This window comes from Dipodomys merriami, unplaced genomic scaffold (genome assembly GCF_024711535.1).
Source record: "Dipodomys merriami isolate MVZ:Mamm:240054 unplaced genomic scaffold, mDipMer1.0.p SCAF_778, whole genome shotgun sequence".
Lineage (NCBI taxonomy): Eukaryota > Metazoa > Chordata > Mammalia > Rodentia > Heteromyidae > Dipodomys > Dipodomys merriami.
In genome coordinates, this window is record NW_027206377.1 from 410,153 (window position 1) to 431,042 (window position 20,890).

General features: G+C 36.4%; 1 protein-coding gene and 1 pseudogene across 1 annotated transcript; both read left to right on the forward strand.

Annotated features, from left to right (window-relative positions):
- The first annotated feature begins 13,384 nt into the window (after positions 1-13,384).
- On the forward strand, positions 13,385-13,484 carry LOC138818550 (U6 spliceosomal RNA; annotated as a pseudogene).
- A 4,829-nt stretch (positions 13,485-18,313) lies between these two features.
- Positions 18,314-18,942, forward strand: LOC138818546 (protein lin-28 homolog A-like). Its single transcript, XM_070009445.1, has 2 exons — positions 18,314-18,445; positions 18,547-18,942. The coding sequence occupies exons 1-2, from the start codon at positions 18,314-18,316 to the stop codon at positions 18,940-18,942; spliced, it is 528 nt and encodes a 175-aa protein (XP_069865546.1).
- The last annotated feature ends 1,948 nt before the right edge of the window (positions 18,943-20,890 follow it).

Here is a 20,890-nt window from a genome sequence, read left to right on the forward strand (position 1 = left end):
GTACTGCTATTAATGAATTTGAATCTAAGAGGTTTTAAATTGAGTAATAAATTTCTGGATTAAGCGTGTACACAATGGGGCTAAGGTCTAATAATCAACTATTGGCATATCTGAAGATAAGCAGAACAGCAATTATGTCACGCAAAGAAGAATGAAAAAGAAGAAAAAGTGAAAAGAATGAGGAAAGTAAAAAGGACCAAATGGTCAGTAGAGCTAAACAAATTTTTTTTAAAAAAGTTCACACACGTATACCCCTAAAATAAAAAATTATAACAGGAAGAAAAAAAAAGTTAATAGAAAACAAAAAAATTAAAAGTGAAAAATTAAAAATTAAAAGAAACTTTTAGAAAAAATTTTTATGAAAGGTACAAAAAAAGAGTTCTTTGATTTTTTTTTTGGGGGGGTGGGAAGATCCTGTCTCTCCCTGTGTCCTTAACCTGTCTCTTGTTGGAGTCTCTGGTCTGCTTGTGGTTGTTGATTTTCCTGTGGCTTCAATGGTTTCTTAAGTCAGTTTGAGCAAGCAGAAAAATCACAGCAGACGATTCTTGACCACAGGTGAAGCTCTGGGTAGGGTCGCAACCATCGAACCTCATTCTCCTCACAGGACAATTGCGAGGAAAAAGGGATTTATACAGAGGGATCTCTGGAGAATGACTAGGCACAGAGAGAGTGGCCTAAAGAAAAGGTTCTCGGCAATTCTGTGAGCAAATGACAGGAAGATACCCGGAAAGGGTATCTGTTATTAATCGTGCAACAGATGTGGGATTATCAAACAAAACATGGCTCTCTTTCAATATTACCCTATCCCCATGAGGAAGAGGATCCTTCACTGTGTTGAGTTTTGCAGCTGGCAAAACCAAGGCACAGAGAAGCAAGGTGACCTACTTATGACTTCAACTTCACAGAAAGCTCTGCTAGACTTCGCTACCATGCTCCCTAGGACAATGGGTGCTATTCAGTCCACTTCTTGTGTTAGGAAGTTCACTTCTTGTCAGTCGTGGGGCTGGAACTCTAGGCCTGGGCGCTGTTCCCGAGAGCCTCAGCAAACGGCTAGTGCTCTACCATTTGAGCCCACAGCACTACTTCTGATTTTCTGGTGGTTCTTTGGAGATAAGAGTCTCACAGACGCTTCTACCTGGGTTGGTTATGAACCATGATCCTCATATCTCAGCCTCCTGTGTAGTTAGGATTAGAATTCTGAGTTACTGGCATGAGACTTAATTGTAATTATGACTTTTTTCTCTCTCTTTCCCAGGACCTGGTTGAATGGGTGCTGGAAGAGGGGGCCCAGCATCCCCGTGGATGGAACCCAAGGTGGCCCTCTCATTCTGGAAGTGGGCTGTGTGTCAGTAACTGTCTCGCTAGCTTGTTGAAACAGATTCATGAGATAAGCCCTTCTCATCCCTGGGTAAACAGTGACAGTTATTCATTGTCCATCAGCCTTACTAGACTTATTGTATTGTACTGCTTTCTACATCATTTTATAGCACCTGGCCAACATAATGATATATAGTTATGGAATGAAAATGTAATCCATCTTAAGAAAGTTATTTAGGGCTCTGGGAATTTGGTTTCATGGTACAGTAATTGCCTAGCAGCCATGAAACCCTGGTTCATTCCTTAGGAGCACATTTAAAAAAAAACCATGGAATTGGTGCTGTGCCTCAAGTGGTAGAGTGCTAGCCTTGAGGTACAAAAAAAAGCTCAGGATAATTCCCTACCCCTGAGTTTAAGCCCTTCGCCTGGCAAAAAGAACAAAAACAAAACAACAAAAGAAAACATTTATTTAGTAAATGCAAAATAAAGAAACCATACTTGGAATATATAATTGCTTCTTCCATACTGACACCTGACAACAGTTCCTAATTTAATGTACTTTACTTATGTTAGGGTACAGTGTTGAAAAAAGTTTTGTTCATTAAGTCACAGCGATTAATGCCAGGAATGTGCTTAGATGTCAGGTAAAGTTTAATTCTGGAAATTCAATGATTCCAAGATTTGTGTTGTCACTGCTAATCACAAAGAGAAGGGTAGGCTAAGTGTGATTTTGAAATCTTTTTGGTGAGTTATGGAACCAAAAAGGCAGAGGCTAATTAATAGTTGTGAAAGAAAATAAGGAATAACTCCAGATAGAAGGAATAAATGATAGTAATTACGGTATACCAGAAACTGTTCTAGAGAACCATTTTTGGTTATTGTAGAACGTGTTGTCAACTAGGCTTTTCCTCATTGCTTTTAGCATTCTAAATCTCTTAGGCTAGCTCTTAGTCTCTGTGTGATAAATGTATCTCCTTCTATGCTATTCTTTCATACCTTATCTCGTTTGTTTTCTAAAAAATCATTCTTTCTATATTTCTCTATGAACATTTCCTGATACTAAATACACTTATACAGATGGCAGAGGATGCTAATGTAAGGGTCCCAAAGCTCATCAGTCATTAATGTAACAAAATGGAAAAGGAGGACATATTTATTGCTACTTCAATTTTTCTGAAATGCTGCAATGTAATTATTTGGTTAAAATTTTGATTCTTTGTCTACACAGTATCATTAAGTGCACATAAATGCAAATATAAGCCAGGTGCTAGTGGTCTACACCTGTAATAATAGCTACTAAGGAGGTTGTGACCAGAGGATTGTGGTTCAAAGCCACCCTTGTCAGGAAAGTCCCTGAGACCCTAACCTTCAATTAACCACCAGAAACCAGGAGATGGTGCTGTAGCTATTCACCCAGGATCAGAGTTCAAGCCCCACAAAACAACAGTGGTGAAATATGACTTTAAGTTTCCCCAAAAGGAAGTACATGATAAATAATATTCCCAACCCAAAAAAATAATTCCAAAATGATTCAGTGCACCTACTTTTGCTGAGTTATCTTATGGATTCTTTGCTGGACATATTCTCTAAAACCAAATCGTTTAAGTAGGGATACAGGTGGACCCATTGCAACAATGAGATGTACAAGTCGTTATGTTGAAAAACGAACTTTACAACTTTGGTGGGGGGGAGGATCAGATGGGGGTGGAGGGTATACGGGAAGGGGTAGGAAGGGGAAAGAAAGAGGAGGCAACAATGATTGATAGGAAATGTACTCATTATCTCGCCCATGTAATTGTAACTCCTCTGTACGGTATGCTCAAAAAAAGGAAAGAAAACATTGTCAAATATAAGCTTTACAATAAACTTCACCTAATATTTCTCCTTTGAAAAGAGAAGACTGTACAGTTGATGTCACTTGGCTTTTTTACTATCTTAGTTCAAAGCCAACCCAGGCAGGAGAGTCTGTCAAACTCCTATCTGTAATTACACAGCAAAAAATCGAGAAGTGGAGTTTTGGTTCAAGCAGTAGAATACTAGCTTTGGGGGCTGGTGGGCAGGAACAAAAACTGATCAGGGACAGGGTCCAGCCTCTGGGTTCAAGCCCCAGAACCAACATAAAAAAAACAAAAAAGCAAACAAAAATACTGATATTTTATTGGGAACCTCCTTAAAGGAGTACTGGTCTGAGAAGTGGCTCCTTTTGCTGATCATCCGTACTGGATGTTCTTTTGGAATCCTTATTGCTCTGGAGAACTCAGGACCAAATTAAAGGAATTGATGACTGACTCCTGCAATAAGAGAATTATGTCAGGAGTGAAATATCCATCAAGAAAACACTTTAAAACATCCAGGTCTTTGTTTCTTTGCAGTAGAATTGTTTTTTTTTGGGGGGGGGGTCCAATCGTGGGCCTGAACTCTGGGCCTCGGCACTTTACCTCACAGCTCAAGGCTAGCACTCTACCACTTGAGTCACAGCACCACTTCTGGCTTATTTTTGCTTATGTGGTGCTGAGGAATCGAACCTAGGGCCTCAGGCATGCAAGGTAAGTTCTCTAGCACTGAGCCACCTTCCCAGACCCAGCAGTAGAACATATTTAAAACAACGTAATTTCCTTTTGTTCTATGCTGGCCATCAAATGGCGCATTATTTCTTTTTGTAATTCTCTCAACTAGAAGTTTACAGAAAAATTATATATGAGTAAAAACACACTAGAAAAAGTCAAGGACAGAGTTTTCTTCAAGCCTTCGGATTCTCTTCTTTTACAGTAAAAAGTAAAGCACAAGTTAACTTGAAATTTGTCAATCCACTATGTTCCATTTCTCTCCTGGGATCAGTTTCCACATCCAGTAACAGTTACTTCCAGTAACAATCTATGGTGCTGCTTGAGGTATAGTGAATGATTTCTGGCTTCACCGAAATAATACAAGGACACCTTTGTACCTGAAGTAACACGAGTTTCAGAGACAACTTAGTAAAGAGAAAATATGAAATTTATATTGCTTATAAATACATTATCCATGAGTATATTCAATTCAAACTTTGTAAATTCTCTGTAAATTAAGGCGAATTTTAAAGGGGAAGAAGTTTCTCCGATATTTTTTTTTTGTGAGTGTATGTGCTGCTCATTATTTCTCAAATGTACATGAATTTGTTAACTCATGTTAAGTAGAGCAATAATAAGATTAAGAGAAATTCTGTGTTTAAGTATAAGGGTTCAATACACTATAGAAGACTCTACGAATAAGACCACGTTGAAACAATAAAGCCAAGTCCAGTATGTAGATTTATGAGAGTGATAAAGAGAAAGCATTACTCTTAGGTGGAACAGGAAGTATGAGGCCACTCCCTTTCTAAATCACGCTTGCTAATGACACAACTTTGTAGAAAGTAGAATGGAAGAATAATTCTGTTTTCAATGCAAGTCAGATATAAGAGCATGGACTTAATTGGAAGAATAAGTCCATCTTGAGAGAGCAGGGATTATGCTAGCTATGAACTGGTAGATAAGATCACATTTTTTCTTTCCTTTACTTATATATTGTTTGTTGGTGGTGGTCTTTGAACTTGAACTCGGGGCCTGGGCACTATCCTTCTGCTATTCAGCTCAAGGCTAGTGCTCTAGCACTTGAGCCACAGTGCCGCTTCCAGTTTTCCTACAGTAAATTGGAGAAAAGTTTCTCTGGACTTTCCTATCTGGGCTGGCTTTGAACCCCAATCCTCAGATCTCAACACCACCCAGGTTAGGATCACATTTCTAACAGTGTAAACTCAGCATATGTAATGTGTATGTTTATCTATCTTTATATGAATTCTTGAGTTAAAAATCTGGGCTACAGCTTAGACTTTACACTCACAAAAATGTTTGTAGTTTAAAAGGTGATTCTACTGGATAAATAAAACCTAAGAATGTAAAGGAGACAGGACATTTCAGTTTGCATCCAGCCTGGGCAGAACAGTCGTTGAGAAACTATAGTTAACCAGCCAAAAGCTTGATTGGAAGCATGGCTCAAGTATTGGAATACCAGTCATGAGCAAGATTGCTGAATAAGATCTTGACGCTTTTGCATACATACATACAATCATACACATATATACAGAGACACTTATATATGCACACACAAATACACATATGAAGCAACTCTCAGAATATGTAGAAAAGTTAGAAAACAATAGAAAATATGTCCTGAGTAAGACTAGAATCAAGTGATAATTTTTAAAATTAGAAAATCCTCAAGCAAACTTTCTACAAAAATTTGAGAAATTTACATAGATAGGGATTAGAGATAGTAAGAGCGTCAAGTAATCAATATTAAAAGGATTAGATCCATGGAGAAATTAATCAGAGACCCCGCAGGTGCATTTGAAAATGTTCATATCCTGTGTCAAATGTTAGAACATCTTCAAAAATAGTACATGAAAAGTCTGAGAAGTTTAGTGGATAATATAACTGGAGAAGTTCAGAATTGCTAGTCTATATCTAGATTAAATAAAGCAAGAAGGGCCTGGGAAGGTGGCTCAGTGGTAGAGTGCTTGCATTGCATACATGAAGCCCTGGGTTCCATTCCTCAGCACTACATAAGCAAAAAGAAAAAAGGCGGAAGTGACTCTGTGGTTCAAGTGGTAGAGAGTTAGCCGTGAGCTGAAGAGTTAAGGGACAGCACCCAGGCCCAGAGTTCAGGCCCCATGACCGGAACCAAAAATAAATAAATAAATAAATAAATAAATAAACAAACAAACCAAGAAACTATGGTGGGGCAATATGATACAAGCCTTCAATTCTAGCACTCAGACTGAGAGGAGATTAGAGACTGGAATTACATAGTGATACCTTCCCTGGAGCAGGTAGTATAATTTTGTCTTAATAAAAGAAACCAAACAAGAAGGGAATACACAATTGGAAATTTGGGCTAATTTTGTCATTATGTTTTGAGATGTCGTTTCCTATTGAAATGCAACTCATATATAATCCTGTTGTGCTTTTAAATGGTCTCTTCATTACAGAACATTCCTAGATGCAAAATGGCTCGTGATTCCCATCCAAAATTTGAAAAAGTAAGTAATTATCATTCTGTTAGATTCCAAGGAAAGGATGAAGTATTACAAAAGCTTAAGCCTGGAGGAACAGCAAAGTTCATCCAATGTAGGACTTTATAGATCTTTCTAAATTAGAGTTTAGACTTCAAATAAATATTTTGGTTTTGTTTGTAATTTCATATTCTATAGGATACTACAAAATTCTTTTTAAGTAGCGTGTTTAATTGACAAATTTACAAATGTTTCTTGCATTCTATTTGCCTAGCATATTGTTTCAAAAGTGTTATAATTAGAACTCAGTTAATAGATAATTCCAATAGTTCCTGTATAAAATGATAATGTAAATAATGTAGACCGAGTTGCCAAGAAATGGATATTAATTTATAAAATTAGAAAAAGAGCAAGTTTTTGAGGTTTTGGTATGACATTTTATGAAGAGAATAATTGACTTCTTCTTTCTTCTACCTGTATGTAACACAGGAAGCAATCTCCTTAATTACATGCCTCTGTATACAATGAGAAAAACACTAGGTTTGGAGTTTGTTTTTATTTTTCTTTTTGTTTTATTGCTTTGTCATAGGGCTGGAACTCTGGACCTAGACACTGTCTTTGAGCCTGTTAAGCTCAAGGCTTCTGCGGTACTACTTCAAGCTCAGTACCACTTGTGTCTGGCTTTTCCTGAGAAGTTTATTGGAGATAAGAATCTAGGGAACCTTCCCGCCTGGGTGGGCTTTGAACTGTAATCTATGATAGTTAAAAAGTGTAAATATAAATAGTATTTGCAAGAATACCAGTGGAGGAAAACTGATGCAACCCAGTTTATTGTGGTGTTCTTTCCAGAACACGGAGGGCATCACATTAGCATAGGTGTAGTATTTTTTCCAATAGAAAAAAGCTATTTGTGATATGAATTAAGGGAATTTTGTGGTGCACCCTACAAGTTGGAAACTGTTGGGCTAGGAAGGTTTTATGGCATAAATGTTGGGATTGATGGTCATAGAAATAATAGCTTAATCTGATAAAAAATTGCTTACTCTTGAAGAATTAATTATAACATGCTTCATAGTTTTATCCTATACCAGAATGTGGCTATTTTTCTGTTCACTTCTCAATCTGTAACACCCCTTTGGAAAATGCATCTATTGCAGAATTACATAACATGCAAACAGGTACTATTTTGAATCTCTCAGGTATGGAATGTTCAGAATTTGAAAGTGAGTAGTTATTAGTAGTTATTATTTTGAGGAACACACATATTCTGTCCTCTTAACAACTTATTTACTTTTAAAAGTTATGGGTTTCTATAGAATTAAACGGTTTTGTTTTAGTATGAGAAAATACTAATTTATTCTTTTTTGAAAATATTGGCAATTATATTGTGAAAAAATTGTCAAGTTATATAACATTCAAGTTGAGGGCCCTCTGATAAAGAAGGGGTAATTACTTCAAATTAGAGGCCAAATAGTACTGATTTTTTTTAGAGTTACTACATGAATAATAATATTTACTATACCTATACAGTGAAATTTTATTTCATGCAGCTTATTTTTTAAATTTAATTTTAATGTGAAAGTGATGTGCAGTGGGTTAGCAATTGTAAGGCAGTGAATACATAACTGTTCAAACTTGTTATCCCCTCTCTCGTTTTTCTTACAGTTTTCCTTCACCCCAAAACCCTTCACAAGTTGTAATGTACATTTCCAACTTATTGTCTTGTGAGTATTGCTATTGCATTGGTTTGCCCTTTGTCCTTTGTCTCGCCAATTTGTTGTTCCTCTTCCCTTCCCTAATTAAGGTAAATGTATACACAATACACAGGGTACCAAAATCAAACACAGTAGGAGATAACCCATAGGGGAAAAACCCAAGGAAAATAGAAATCACATAATACATTAAGAACAACAACTGCAAATAAATATCTCTTTCCATATCTTGGATTTCATTTTGCTCAGCATCAGCTTATATGTTCATATATATGCATAACAAAGCCACTGGAAAATAATAGTTTCATGGATAATATATCATGAAAACAACAGGTTAACTGTTTTTGTTGATAAAGGTGGAATTAGGATTGGTAAATTCGCGATTCTGTTAAAGGAATTTCAAGTTTTAAAACTATGACAGGTAAATTTTAATTGTTCAAACTTTTTAACTTAGCCTATTAAAATTTAAGATTGCCTGGGAAAATAGGCTTTCATGCAAAGAAATTCATGGAGACTTAGCTCAGAGGTAAGATGGCTCATTTTCACACTAAACAAACAAGCCTCACAAACCGTGCTGTAAATCCTGTAGGTTAACATGAGAATTGTCCTTACCCAGGAAATATACTCTGACTGTGAGAAATAAGGTTGTAGTGGAATTTAAACTCAAAGTTTTTTTTAAATAAGACATCAAAATTTGTGAATTGACTTTTAATTTCTACACAGTGATTCTCTTAAAAAGATAATTTTGGTCAAAATATTTAGGGAGAAAGTGCCCTTCAAAATGAAAGAACGTATTGAGGTTCCACTTTTCTGTTTGTAATACGTTCCACAATGTCTTTGCAAGTGAAGCACTGAAACACAGAAAAATTCTGATTGGCTACTTCAAACCAATGATTTCACATTTCTATGTAGCTCAAAAATATAATATCCTCATTAACATGAAATAGTGAAGACTTGTCTTATTACATAAGCCAAAAGGTTTGGGGATCAGAAAAGAATTGAGCAAATGGAAAAGGTAAGAAAACGCGTTCTTAGAAGCCCTAGCTAAGGATACTGGCTTCATCAGTGGAGGCGGCCAAAACTTCTTGATAGAGATTGTCATAATGTTTTTGCTAGCTAAAGTGATTATACAGAGCCTATTTGGCTCAGTATAATGCAAAACAAATTGAATGAAGACATGAAAATAAATTCAACCTCCAAATAAAAGAATTTTAAAAGAGAAACCATGAAGATGTAGCAGTGGCGGATGGAGTATAGTCCTTCACCTTCACTAGACTTGAAGTCAAGAAGCTGTGATTAATTGGAAATCAGGCAAGCGCTAAGAGGGGACATAGAAGTAGGACATAGAAGTATTGTCCTTTGTAACAGACAATATAATCCAAGGAATGGGTGATTTAACTCTATTCTTCTCCATACATCTTGTTGAGCAAAAACAAGACTAAGAGAAAAATAATCTATTGAAATAATTTTGCAAAGAATAATTTCACTGTTCCTGATATGGTATCTAAGGAAAGTCTTAAGAGAGAAGATAAAAGTCATAAGAGAGAAGATAAAAATGGATTCTTTTTCAGTTTCCTCTAAGCATCTTGTTAGCAAAATATATCTTTGAGGTTAGAAGTGATTGAACCAAAAAGGCGTGGAGTACTTATTTTTGTGGGCACATTAGACACTAGAAGATTTCAAGGTAAAAGAAAAAAGAAAGAAATTATAGCTAAATATTTGTGATTACAGGTTCTTGGACTGGTTTTTTTGGAGACAAAGATTTGCATTAGTGTTGGTCTTCATTAACATAGTTGTTGGGTTTTCGTGGCAACCAAATGAAAAGGGGAAGTTTAATGGACTCGTTTGGACAAGTAAACAGCGTGATAGAAAATAATGGCAAATAATATTTAATGAATTATTTTGAACAATTATTTTGCGAGAACGAAGAAGGAAAGATATAATTCAAAATCACTTGACTTTATTAAAAGTATGAAAATAGAGTAGTGAAGAGATTGAGAGAAAACAAAGAGGACTGCTTTCTCTCCAGTGGAGTAATAGGTTCTTGATCTTGTTTCTTCCATTCTGTCTTCACAAGCTATCCAGTGTGCCTCAGGACTCGAGTATCCAGTTCAGACAAAGAGCATTCGTAGAAGAAAATATTTGCAGTAGATATAGGTGATTTATAACCTTAGACAATCTATTTAAATCTGTTTAAAATTCTCCCCTACCCCAAACTGCCCTCTTTGAACAGCTTTGTTTGCTTTTCCAAAGACTGACCTTCATTAACTATTTAAAATTTTGAGAGGTCATATTCATACTCTCTAGAGATTGCTGTTTAGTTGTAATTTTTGTGTGTTTTTGTTTGTTGTTGTGTTTTTTAACTGAATTTCAAAAGGTTGTGCAAGTGTGTTACAATTAAACATGTCCATCTAATTGTCTAACGCTCCTGGATCAGAGTCACTCTTTCTATGAAGCTGATCCAACCCTTTCTCCAAGATTCATTGCAGATTTACCACTTCCTTTATTACATTTGTACATTGAGTATACTAGCTGTACTTGCACATTGTTCTATTTGTCATTCATTCTATTTCTATACTATTGATCCTCTCTGGTTTCAATTTCTGTTAAACTGCCTGTTAGTACTTTGAAAGGTTTATATACATTCCATGGAGTTTCAATCCCACATATACTTGAACTGATGTCAGCTTATATTTCCATAATTCATTCATGTGCAATAACAGTTTGCAAGACTGGAGATGTGAAGCACTTAGACATGATTTTATTCTCATTCATTTGGAAGATTAATCTTTAGTCAGCAAGAAAGTTTAAAAATGACTTAGAATGTATTCCTAACTACTAGTTTTTATAAATGGCTTTGTACAATGGTGTGTGATTATTTTATTTTACATAGGATAATATTTTCTACTACCTATAAGTTTTGGAAAAAGAAGAAAACTAATATTTACTAGTGTAGAGGAATATGATAGAAATAGAAGACAGATTTTATGTTTGTCGCATCTCTGATCAGTACCCATATGCAAGACCTAAAGTCATATTTCTTACTATGTTAGACAGATAGGGAAAACATAAAACAACACATGATAAGGCAACTCTTAGTGACTTTTTAAAATGTATGTTCTAATGTGATGAAATTTACTTTATTAGCTAATATTTGGGTTTGAATTATGGGAGGCTGATCTATATAACACATTTCTGGAAGGAACCTACTGAACAACACAAATGGTGGGGGTACTATTTCTACACTTTAATGAATGAATTTGGTTGGTATTATTGTTGGGTAAGTAAATCAACTCTATTGTAACTTGCTCCCTACACTTGAAAATCTTGTAATATCAGTATCATCTACTAGTCAAGTGTTATTTTGGCAAATGTGATTTTAAATAGTTTATTTGAAAATTAATATACTTTCAGGAGATTAAATGTAGGTTATCATTGGTTTGAGAATGACAACATTTTTATACTACAGAACCTAGTTTTCTGAAGTATCAGTGTTTTGAAACACTAAGGATCTTCTTAATGTTTTTCTAAATTATATTTGACCTCTAAATCAAGTTTAACTAGCCTTGGTAGACCAATTATGGATCTATAATTCCAGAAACTAATTTTTGGCCAACTTATGCTGCACTGAAATCTTTCATTACTCATTAGGAGAGGGGTATTAAAATAATATTGTTCATTTGTGATTGTGTTCATTCATATTGGCTGGTGATCTGTAAATTGAAAGTGAACTACAGTACTTTCTCTCATATTTTGTGATCTCATCGTTCATTTCAAGTTGCCTTGCATTTCACAGTTGATTACTGCTAATTCCTGTAAGGAATTGGGGCCTTGAAATATTATAGGACATGAGAAATTGAGATTAGTCTTCAATTACTTTCTGTTGGCATGTTGCATGGGCCTAGGTGAGAAGTCTTGCCCTTGTTATCTGATGATGCAGATAACTTGAACCTGGTATCCTTGGACCCGTGTGTCCTGCAGAAGAATAATAGCTTTTAGACATTATATCAGCACAATTTGGGTATAATCAGTAAGAATGCTTCAGAAATATGGAGAAAAACACTTTGGGACCAGCGAGTTAAAACAATAAACAGAGCATCAGAATATAATAAAATCCCTTATACATTAGCGGAAAACAATACTGTTATTTTACCATGTGAATTCAGAAGACCACAAAGACTTAAAAGGTATCACAAGTTTATACCAAAGACATTGCATTGATACTTTTTATATTCTAATATATATTCTAAACCTAATTATTTATATTCCAATTTATTTATGAGAATAATCGTCAATGTATTTGTCAAACTATCAATTCTAGTAAGATTCATCGTGTGAAATTTAAAATAAGTACATATAAATATAAAATATATAAGTATATATAATATAAAAATCGTTTTGCATTGTTCTGTTGTGGTTAGGGTATCAAAGGCAACTCTGTTTTAAAGTATTATTCCATTATCTCTACCTGTTTTAGGTAGAGTTAGACTTAAAGCTTTACCATTTGTTGATTTAGAGCCCAGAGGCAAGAGGAAACACTGTGATTAAAACATTACCAATTTAAGGCCTAATATCGAGGAGAAACGTATAGACTTCTCCAGAACCTATGGACATATTTGGTGATAGAAAGTCCGTAGTATAAGTTCCTGCCTGGTTGGATGATAGACATGCAAGGACAGTAGGTAATCATGCATATGAACAATTTTTTCACCTTCTTGGCTTTAGCTACTTTTGAAATGATAAGTATAATAAACAATTATATTTTGATAAAATACCTTCCATTCTGAACAATTCTGTCTGAACTGTTCATCTCTCTATGATCTCATGTCAGTAAGGTTAGTTTTGTTCCAGTGGACAATCTATGCTGTCAGGGTAAGATATTCTGATTGGTCTGTTCCTACATGGAAGAAGGGTAAAGGGTCAGCTAGACATTTGTCCCAGCAAGACCTCATTTGGGAAATTTTAATTTGCACAAGTTAAGAAGTAGCTCTTACGCAAGGCTTACTTTGAATACATTAGCTCCACAAAGCTAACTCAGTTGATAAATAAATACTTGAAAAGCAATCACCTTTGGACTTAGCCGTAAAGGCTTCAAAGTATGTTCAAATTTAAAATGAAAACGACAAAATAGTCATTGACAAAAAATTGCAAATTTTAGCAATCTACCAACAATAGTTTTTTTTTTTCATTATACACAGAATTTTAGAGAAATAAGACCAATAGCATTTTTAGGAACAATAAGGGTTCCTTGTTATAAATAGTCAACCATGAATATATGCCTGTATAAAGATTGTATCATTACGTACTTAAATTTAGAGGATACTACATGTTTCAGCAGCAGGTCTACCCAAATGACAACAATACAGAGATTAACATGGCACTTGCAGAAGGATGATATATAAATTCGTGAAATATCCCATATTTTTCATTCTTCAAATGCAAGAAATGAAAAACAGTTATTAAAAAGTTGATTACAAAAATACAAGTGTAACAATACAAGTAATTCATAGAATTGAAGGTTAGTTTGACATCAGTATATTAAATCTTCACCTGAGAAAGGCCTTTACATATCATAATCGTTACAAAACTTGAAATTAGTTAACATTGCCATTTTATCCCAAAGAAATAAAATAAGACAAGGACCTAGGAAAAAAAGGAATCTTAAACTTTTTCTATATGGAATGCAATTTGAAAGGACACATTTATTAATAAACATATACATTATATAACAATGTAGAATTCAAAGTATTATATCTAGGAGCGAATTAAATAGATTATGGACATTATACAAACATAGATATACTTTTTTCAGAAAAGCACCATGAACATCTTTAGTTTCTATACTATTCATTTCAAAAGATGTTAAAATTATTTCTGATTTAAAAAAATCACAAACTCTGCAGAAATTATTATAAATGTATACAAACAACTCTTGAATACATTTTGACATCAAAGTCAGGCAATTCACTTGGAAGAACACCTGGGAATCCATGAATTTTTAAAGTAGGATATTGCTGTTGCTTTGTTTTGTGAAAAAAATTGTAGGGACACAAAGGATGGACTGGCATTTTTGAAATTTAAGAAAATTAACCAAACCATTACAACTTAGGAGAACAATCTGTACAGTCTTCCACAACTTCAAAGAGGTAGTAATACTTACCTATCCTTTTGGAAATACCAAATGCAGTTTCTTCCAAGTTGTTCTTCAGACCTGGTTTGATATAATGGTTCAACAGAAAGAGATACAGCATATAGTTGTTACTTCTATTCCCAGCAGCGAGATGCAAGGTGGTCAAGAGACCTTTAGATTGGGGATTGGTATTTGCATCATGATGAAGTAAGAAAGAAGCCACTCTGGTATTATTCCACATATAAGCACTGTGCAGGGGTGTCTAGCCATTCAGATTTATTGCATGAATATCTGCCTTGAGCTACCAATTCATGGACAATGTCTAAGTGTCCACTCTAGGCTTCTCGATGAAGAGGGTTATACTCATCCTCATTCCTAGTATTCATCTGGGTGGCCTTTTGGAATGTAGTCTCCACACCGTAGTAGGTTGAATAATTTCAGGATCCAAAAGAAATTTGATTGGATCCTACTCCAATTTTTTCTTGCAATTGATACCATTCCTCACTTTTTCATCTTACTTCCTGTCTTCGTCAGAATTGCCTAACGAGAGACTTTGAGTGCCACTGGGAATGAGATGTCCATGTTTTTCCCCAATAGATTACATTGGTTGAACTGGTCAGAAAAATCTGGTGAATTTTCTGCACATATTTATTCACCATGATTTATTTTATCTTTTTCCATTTTTACTACTCTAAATTATTCTAACTGGAGAGTAGGGAATTTATAGAGCAGAGGAAAAATTTTCCTCAATATTCAAAGGTACAGACTGAAAATGATGACCAGTGGTGTCTTCATGTGCAGCTTATTCTAGGAATGAGAAAATAGGAAACAATGCCTTCTATGTAAATGATTTGGGATATACCATGTTATAGTGTAAGAGAACTCACTATTTAACATATGGGCTTAAATAGCTTTCTAGTAGCTTTCTAATGTTGGTATTCAACATTCGATAAAATGTATAATGCAATAGTAAAATAGAAGTCCTTTGTATGACTACCTAAATTCTTCTTTTTTTTAAAAGACATTTGTTTTCATCCAAAAAAATATTCCTGTCTATTGTCTTCAGGTGATTTTGATGATTGAAGATGCTTAATGAGAAGTCAAAATGTATTAGTAGTCCTTTGCTATCAGTTAAGTTTCACTTTTTCTTCTTGGAGGATATAATGATCAAAGAAAGCAATCAGCAACAATCGTTCAGAATCATGCTTCCAGTGCAAATGAATTACCAGTAAGTAATCCTCGATACCATTATCCACAAAGATTTGTCACAGATACAATCAGCCTGCCTTCTCTAGCTGCTTTCCTAGCCTGGACCTATTCCTTCATTGTACAGGAAAAGTGTGATTCAACTGATTTCAGTCAGATCTGTTAGTAGAATTATCAAGTATTTAGATTCTTTTTTTTAAACTTAGCTGTGGGGCCTGAACTCTGGGCCAGGGCACTGTCCTTTAGCTCTTCAAATCAAGGCAAGCGCTCTACCACTTGAGCCACAGAACCACTTCCGGATGGTTCTGTTTATGTGGTGCTGATTTGGGAAATGGCAGAGCAGAAAGTGAAATGATGCAACCATAAATATAAAAACAAAATAAATTAGGATAATTATGGAGCAATCATATTGTCTATGAGAACCATGAAAGAGAGAGAAGAAAAGAGACACAGATGTGCAATGACCTAGCTAGCCACAAAATCCATGCTTCTAATCAATTGACAGAGCAAACAATTTTTTTAGTTTTTAAAAGAAATGGAAATAGAATATATGTATTTACTTGAAATTAGTAAAAACATTTTTAGTAGCCTACATAAAGAGTCAGAGATTTGACCAAATTACAGACAAGAATCTTAAACCTTGGGCTGGGATGGTCGCTCAGTGGTAGAGTGCTTGCCTTGCAGCTTACTACAGTGGGGAGACTACTTTCCAAAAAGGCCACTCATATGAATAATAGGGATGAGGATGAGTAAACCCCTCTTTATTGGGAAGCCTAAAGTGGACACCTGGACATTGTCCATGAGTTGGTAGCTCAAGGCAGATATTCATGCAATAACTGTGCATGGCTGGAAACCCCTGCACAGTGCTTATATGTGGAATATATTGCAACAGCACACAGACACACACACACACACACAAACATCATCATCATCATCATCATCATCAGATTTCTTAAGTATTTTTTGTGTATGGTCTTAAGAATAAATTTACATTACTAACTTGAATTTCTGACAGGACAATATCATCACTGTACATCTTCGTTGTATGCTCTCAGTTTTAAATTACTATCTAAGTATGTGCATTAGATAAGTATAGGAAAAAGTAGGAGCCACACCGGTGGCTTAGGTCTTTAATCTTAGCTAATCAGAAAGATGAAATCTGATGATTGTGCTTTGAAACCAGACCAAGAAAAAAAAGGTCCATTAGATTCTGATTTGAAAGTAACCACAAAAGCTTGAAATGGAGCATAGTATAAGCATTAAAATGCTAGCCTTGAGAAAACTAAAACAAAAAAAATAAATTCTGGAACACAGTCAGGCCCTGAGTTCAAGCTCTAGTATTAGCACCAAACTAATAAATGAATGAATGAATGAATGAATTAACTAAAAATAAATTAAGTGGTCAAATGTGGAGAGGCAGGTAAAATGTGACACTGGATTATGTATTATTAGGTAAAATGTGGACACTGGATTATGTATTATTTTGTAATAAGGCAAATTATCATTTTTCCTAATCACTAATATTTTATTTGAACTTTTTTATACAATAAATCCTGAATTTGGCATACATGTATATGTGTTTGTACATGTGCGCACATGTGTGTTTATGTGCGTGAGTGTGTGTGTTTGCAATGTTGCTTGCCAATGTGGACAGAGTGAGGCTGAAAAGAGCTGTGTTGAAATGTTATTTATCAGTGCTCCATCCTGTCATTTCAGTGGAACCACCCTTCTGTACATTTCATTTGTCAAATAATAACATCACCATAATCAAAGCATTTACACCATTAAGTTAGATAAAATAGATCACTTTCAGTTCTTAGTATATATTAGGCAAGAAGATACACATATAATTAGGTAGTGAGTTATTGCTGTAAGATGACTGTCAGTACAAAATATGTATTTGACCTCTTAAATTGGATATACTTTTAAGATATACTCCTGAAGTGATTTTGACCAACTCGACCAAGCAGGTATTACTCTCTGGTTATTCCTGTGAAACTCAAGGTGGATAAACACTTTCCAGATTTCTTTTGAAAAAAACATTCTTGGTAAGATCATATCTATTCACACTAAGATAAAAACCCCGTATTTTTTAGGTTTTAATATCCCATCATATTGACTGAAAATCAGTATTGTGGATATGTTTGTTAAATATACATTGCAAAAACAAACAAAAACATGTGTCACCTCCAGATTGTGGATGCATTTGAAGTTGTTTTGTACATACAAATGTTTCTTCATTAATTGTTCTTTTGTGGGAGTAACTATCGCAACATTAACAAATAAGGCTTTTTGAATATCTTTTCCAATATAAATAACATCCCAGAGCGAGTCTTGCAATTTCTGACACCCCTTTGAATATTTTAGTGTTATTTCAATTCATTGACTATACAGCTAAAAACATTTCTGAAATAAACATTGTTAAAATCTGAAAATGTAAATGGGTATACAGGCTTTTTATGCATCATTTTATGAAAAGCCAGTTTTTATGAAACTAAAAGATATAGAATAAAAGAATGGAAGTGAATTGGGTGAGCTAATTATTAGTATAATTTTGTTTTCTATTAGCCCAGTCCTTTGAATGTACATGATGAAGTTAAATTATGTGCTTTCTGACACTTTGCTTCAGTTATTTTTAGAATCTTTGTAGTTATAAGAGTGAATTTGTAGTGTAAATAAATGTCTTTGAATATAATTAGGATTAATCTTTTGTTTTGTGTCCTACTCCCCCAAAATGAGTTATTTTCAAGTGTTAATAGTTTATAATTGAATCTTCAGTATCATAAGAAAATTTGAAAAAAAGGATTGTGCGGAGAAGGTGTAGCCGCCTCTACTCCGAACCTCCCCTTTGCCTCCGCACTTCTCTGGGGCCAGCAGCCACCGACCAGAGGCCTGGGACCGCGGGCTCAGCCAACGACCATGGGGTTGGTGTCCAACCAGCAGTTGGCAGGTGGCTGTGCCAAGGGGGAGGAGAAGGCGCCCAAGGAGGCACCATCGGATGCCGCTCAGGCGGCCGAGGAGCCTCAGCTGCTGCACTGGGCTGCTGCATCTGTAAGTGGTTCAACATGCATGGGGTTTGGCTTCCTATCCATGACAGCCCACCCCAGGGTATCTCTCTACCTCCTAGTGGACGTCTTTGTGCACCATGTAAGCTGCACTTGGAGGGCTTCTGGAGCCTGAGGGAGGGAGAGGCTGTGGAGTTTAACTTTAAAAAGTATGCCAAAGGCCTAGAATCCATCCGAGTCACTGGGCCCAGTGGGGTGTTCTGTATTGGGAATGAGAAGTGGCCAAAGGGGAAGAACATGCAGAAGCACAGATCCAAAGGAGACAGGTGCTACAACTGTGGTGGTCTAGACCATCATGCCAAGGAATGCAAGCAGCCACCACAGCCCAAGAAGTGCCACTTCTGCCAAAGCATCAACCACATGGTGGCCTCCTGTCCACTGAAGGCTCAGCAGATCCCCAGTTCCCAGGGAAAACCTGCCTACTTTAGGGAAGAAGAAGAAAAGATCCATAGCCTTGCCCTGCTCCCCAAGGCCCAAAAGTGAGCCACCAGAGCCGAGGGCGGCTACTCTTGCTAGCAGGAAGTTTCAAGGAGCTGGCATCAATTGGCAAAGTGGAGAAAGTGGGGATATGGGGTTGGTTGGCGAGTAGCTGGCACTTCCATATGTCTCAGGCCAGGATGTCCCAGCATTACCCCATCTTCTCTTTTGATGAGGGGAAGGGGTGATGCATAGGAATCCCATCATGGTCTATCCCAATTCAAGTGAGGGGCTTTGGGGCAACCACTTTTGAAACCTGCGTACTTTATATGATAAGCTTCACCTGCCCTACATGCTTCCCCTCCCAGCCCCCCAGCCTCCAGCTTGTAAAAGTGACCCAGATTGGCAAGTTGTTCCTTTAAAGAAGGATGTGTCCTATTTCTCTTCCCAGGGTGTGAAACAATTAAGCACAAGACCAGCAGATCCATGGGCCCAAATCCCCAAAGTGTAGTACCCCGGGTAGGAGGACCCATCAGGAGCAAGGCAGGGTTGTTTTGTTTTGTTTTGTTTTTTGCCTGTCCACCATCTCCTCCCCTGCACATCTTGTTTCCTCATCACCCTATCTTGAGCCTTAGTGCTGGGAGAGCTGGTCCAGGAATTGGATTGTGATGACAGGCAACATGGGTGACTAGGGAATGGCTGCAAACCTGCTGCTCTGAGCTTCTCCCCGCTCCCGCCCCCATTTCTGGGCCAATGTGATTGTAATTTACTTGTTCCCTTGGATAACTGCACTTTGGGTCCCGGCTTTCTCCAGTATGCCAAGCCTGCAGTATCTGTGCGAATGACATATCTTGTGCATTTTAATTTTTTTTCTTATTATAAATATTCTGGTTTTGTATTTTTATAGATTTTAATCTTAAGGCCCTCCTTCCTGCACTGTGTTCTCAGGTACATGAGCAATCTCAGGGATAAATGGGCAAAAGCTCCAGGTCGGCATAGCAGGAAGAGTTTGTTGTTTCTATCACCATGGAGAGCAACCATTTGGAGTGCATAGCCTATTGAACTACTTCATTTTTGCCAGTTAGAGCTGGCTTTTCTGCCATAGAGTCCTCTTGAAACCCCCTCAACCCTTGGAAATGTTTCATGGGAGACTAGGCTTTTAATTGGGTTGCCCCATGACTTGTTCTCCTTCTGCTGGAAGAATGGAAATTAGTCTAAACAGGAAACGGTGGTGCAGACAAGGTAGAAGACGCCCAAAGAGGAAGCCAAGGTTAGTAATGATTGTCTAATCCTATGGCTATGCGATTTGTTTTCTTTCCATATACCACATCTATCCTTCACTAGGTTAGCCTGGGATTACTGTGCAAGTAACTGTATATGAATTTTTTTTCCTCTAAGAAATGGGAATTGATATGTTTGGCTTTTAAGACCACAGATTTGTGTCCACCTTGTACTAGCCATGCAGGGATGGATCTATAAAAAGCAAGGACCAAAATCCTCAGTCTTGGCTTCCAGGGAAAACCATAAGTGAAGGCCTCTCTCTGGAGCGCGTGTCCTGCCCTGCTGCATAATTGTTCATAGTGTTGTTAGCTAAAGGAGAAAAAGGAGGTTTCGTTTACATGCTGTGAGTCACCGCAAACCTACCTCATGCGTTGAAACGGGACAAATGCAATAGAATGCATTGGGTGATGTGTGTCTGATCCTAGTTTCTTGTCTCCCCACAAATGCTGCCGCCCTCTAGTTAATTGTATTTGTCTAGGCTCTGTAGGACTTTACAGAGTTTCTGAGTTGGTCATTGGCTAGGTGGCCTAGTTTGTGTAAATAATAATGTGTGGGTCTTTTCTCCATGTTCTTTTGGGGGTTTTATTGTTTACAAACTTCTTTTAGAATTGAGAAAATTAACCAAAGCATCTTTGACAGAAGGTTCTGCACTAGACAAAAGGATCTGAAGCTAAGTTGGCGGACCTTCTAAAGTGAGGATCTTGAACCAGTTATTCTTTTGTTCCCTCACTTC

What these genes read in the sequence shown, in the direction of transcription:
- LOC138818546 (XM_070009445.1), top strand. Translation starts at nt 18,314, where the DNA reads ATGGGGTTGGTGTCCAACCAGCAGTTGGCAGGTGGCTGTGCCAAGGGG. An exon ending in TGCACTGGGCTGCTGCATCT is followed by an intron (nt 18,446 to 18,546) that starts GTAAGTGGTTCA and finishes GCACCATGTAAG; the next exon opens with CTGCACTTGGAGGGCTTCTG.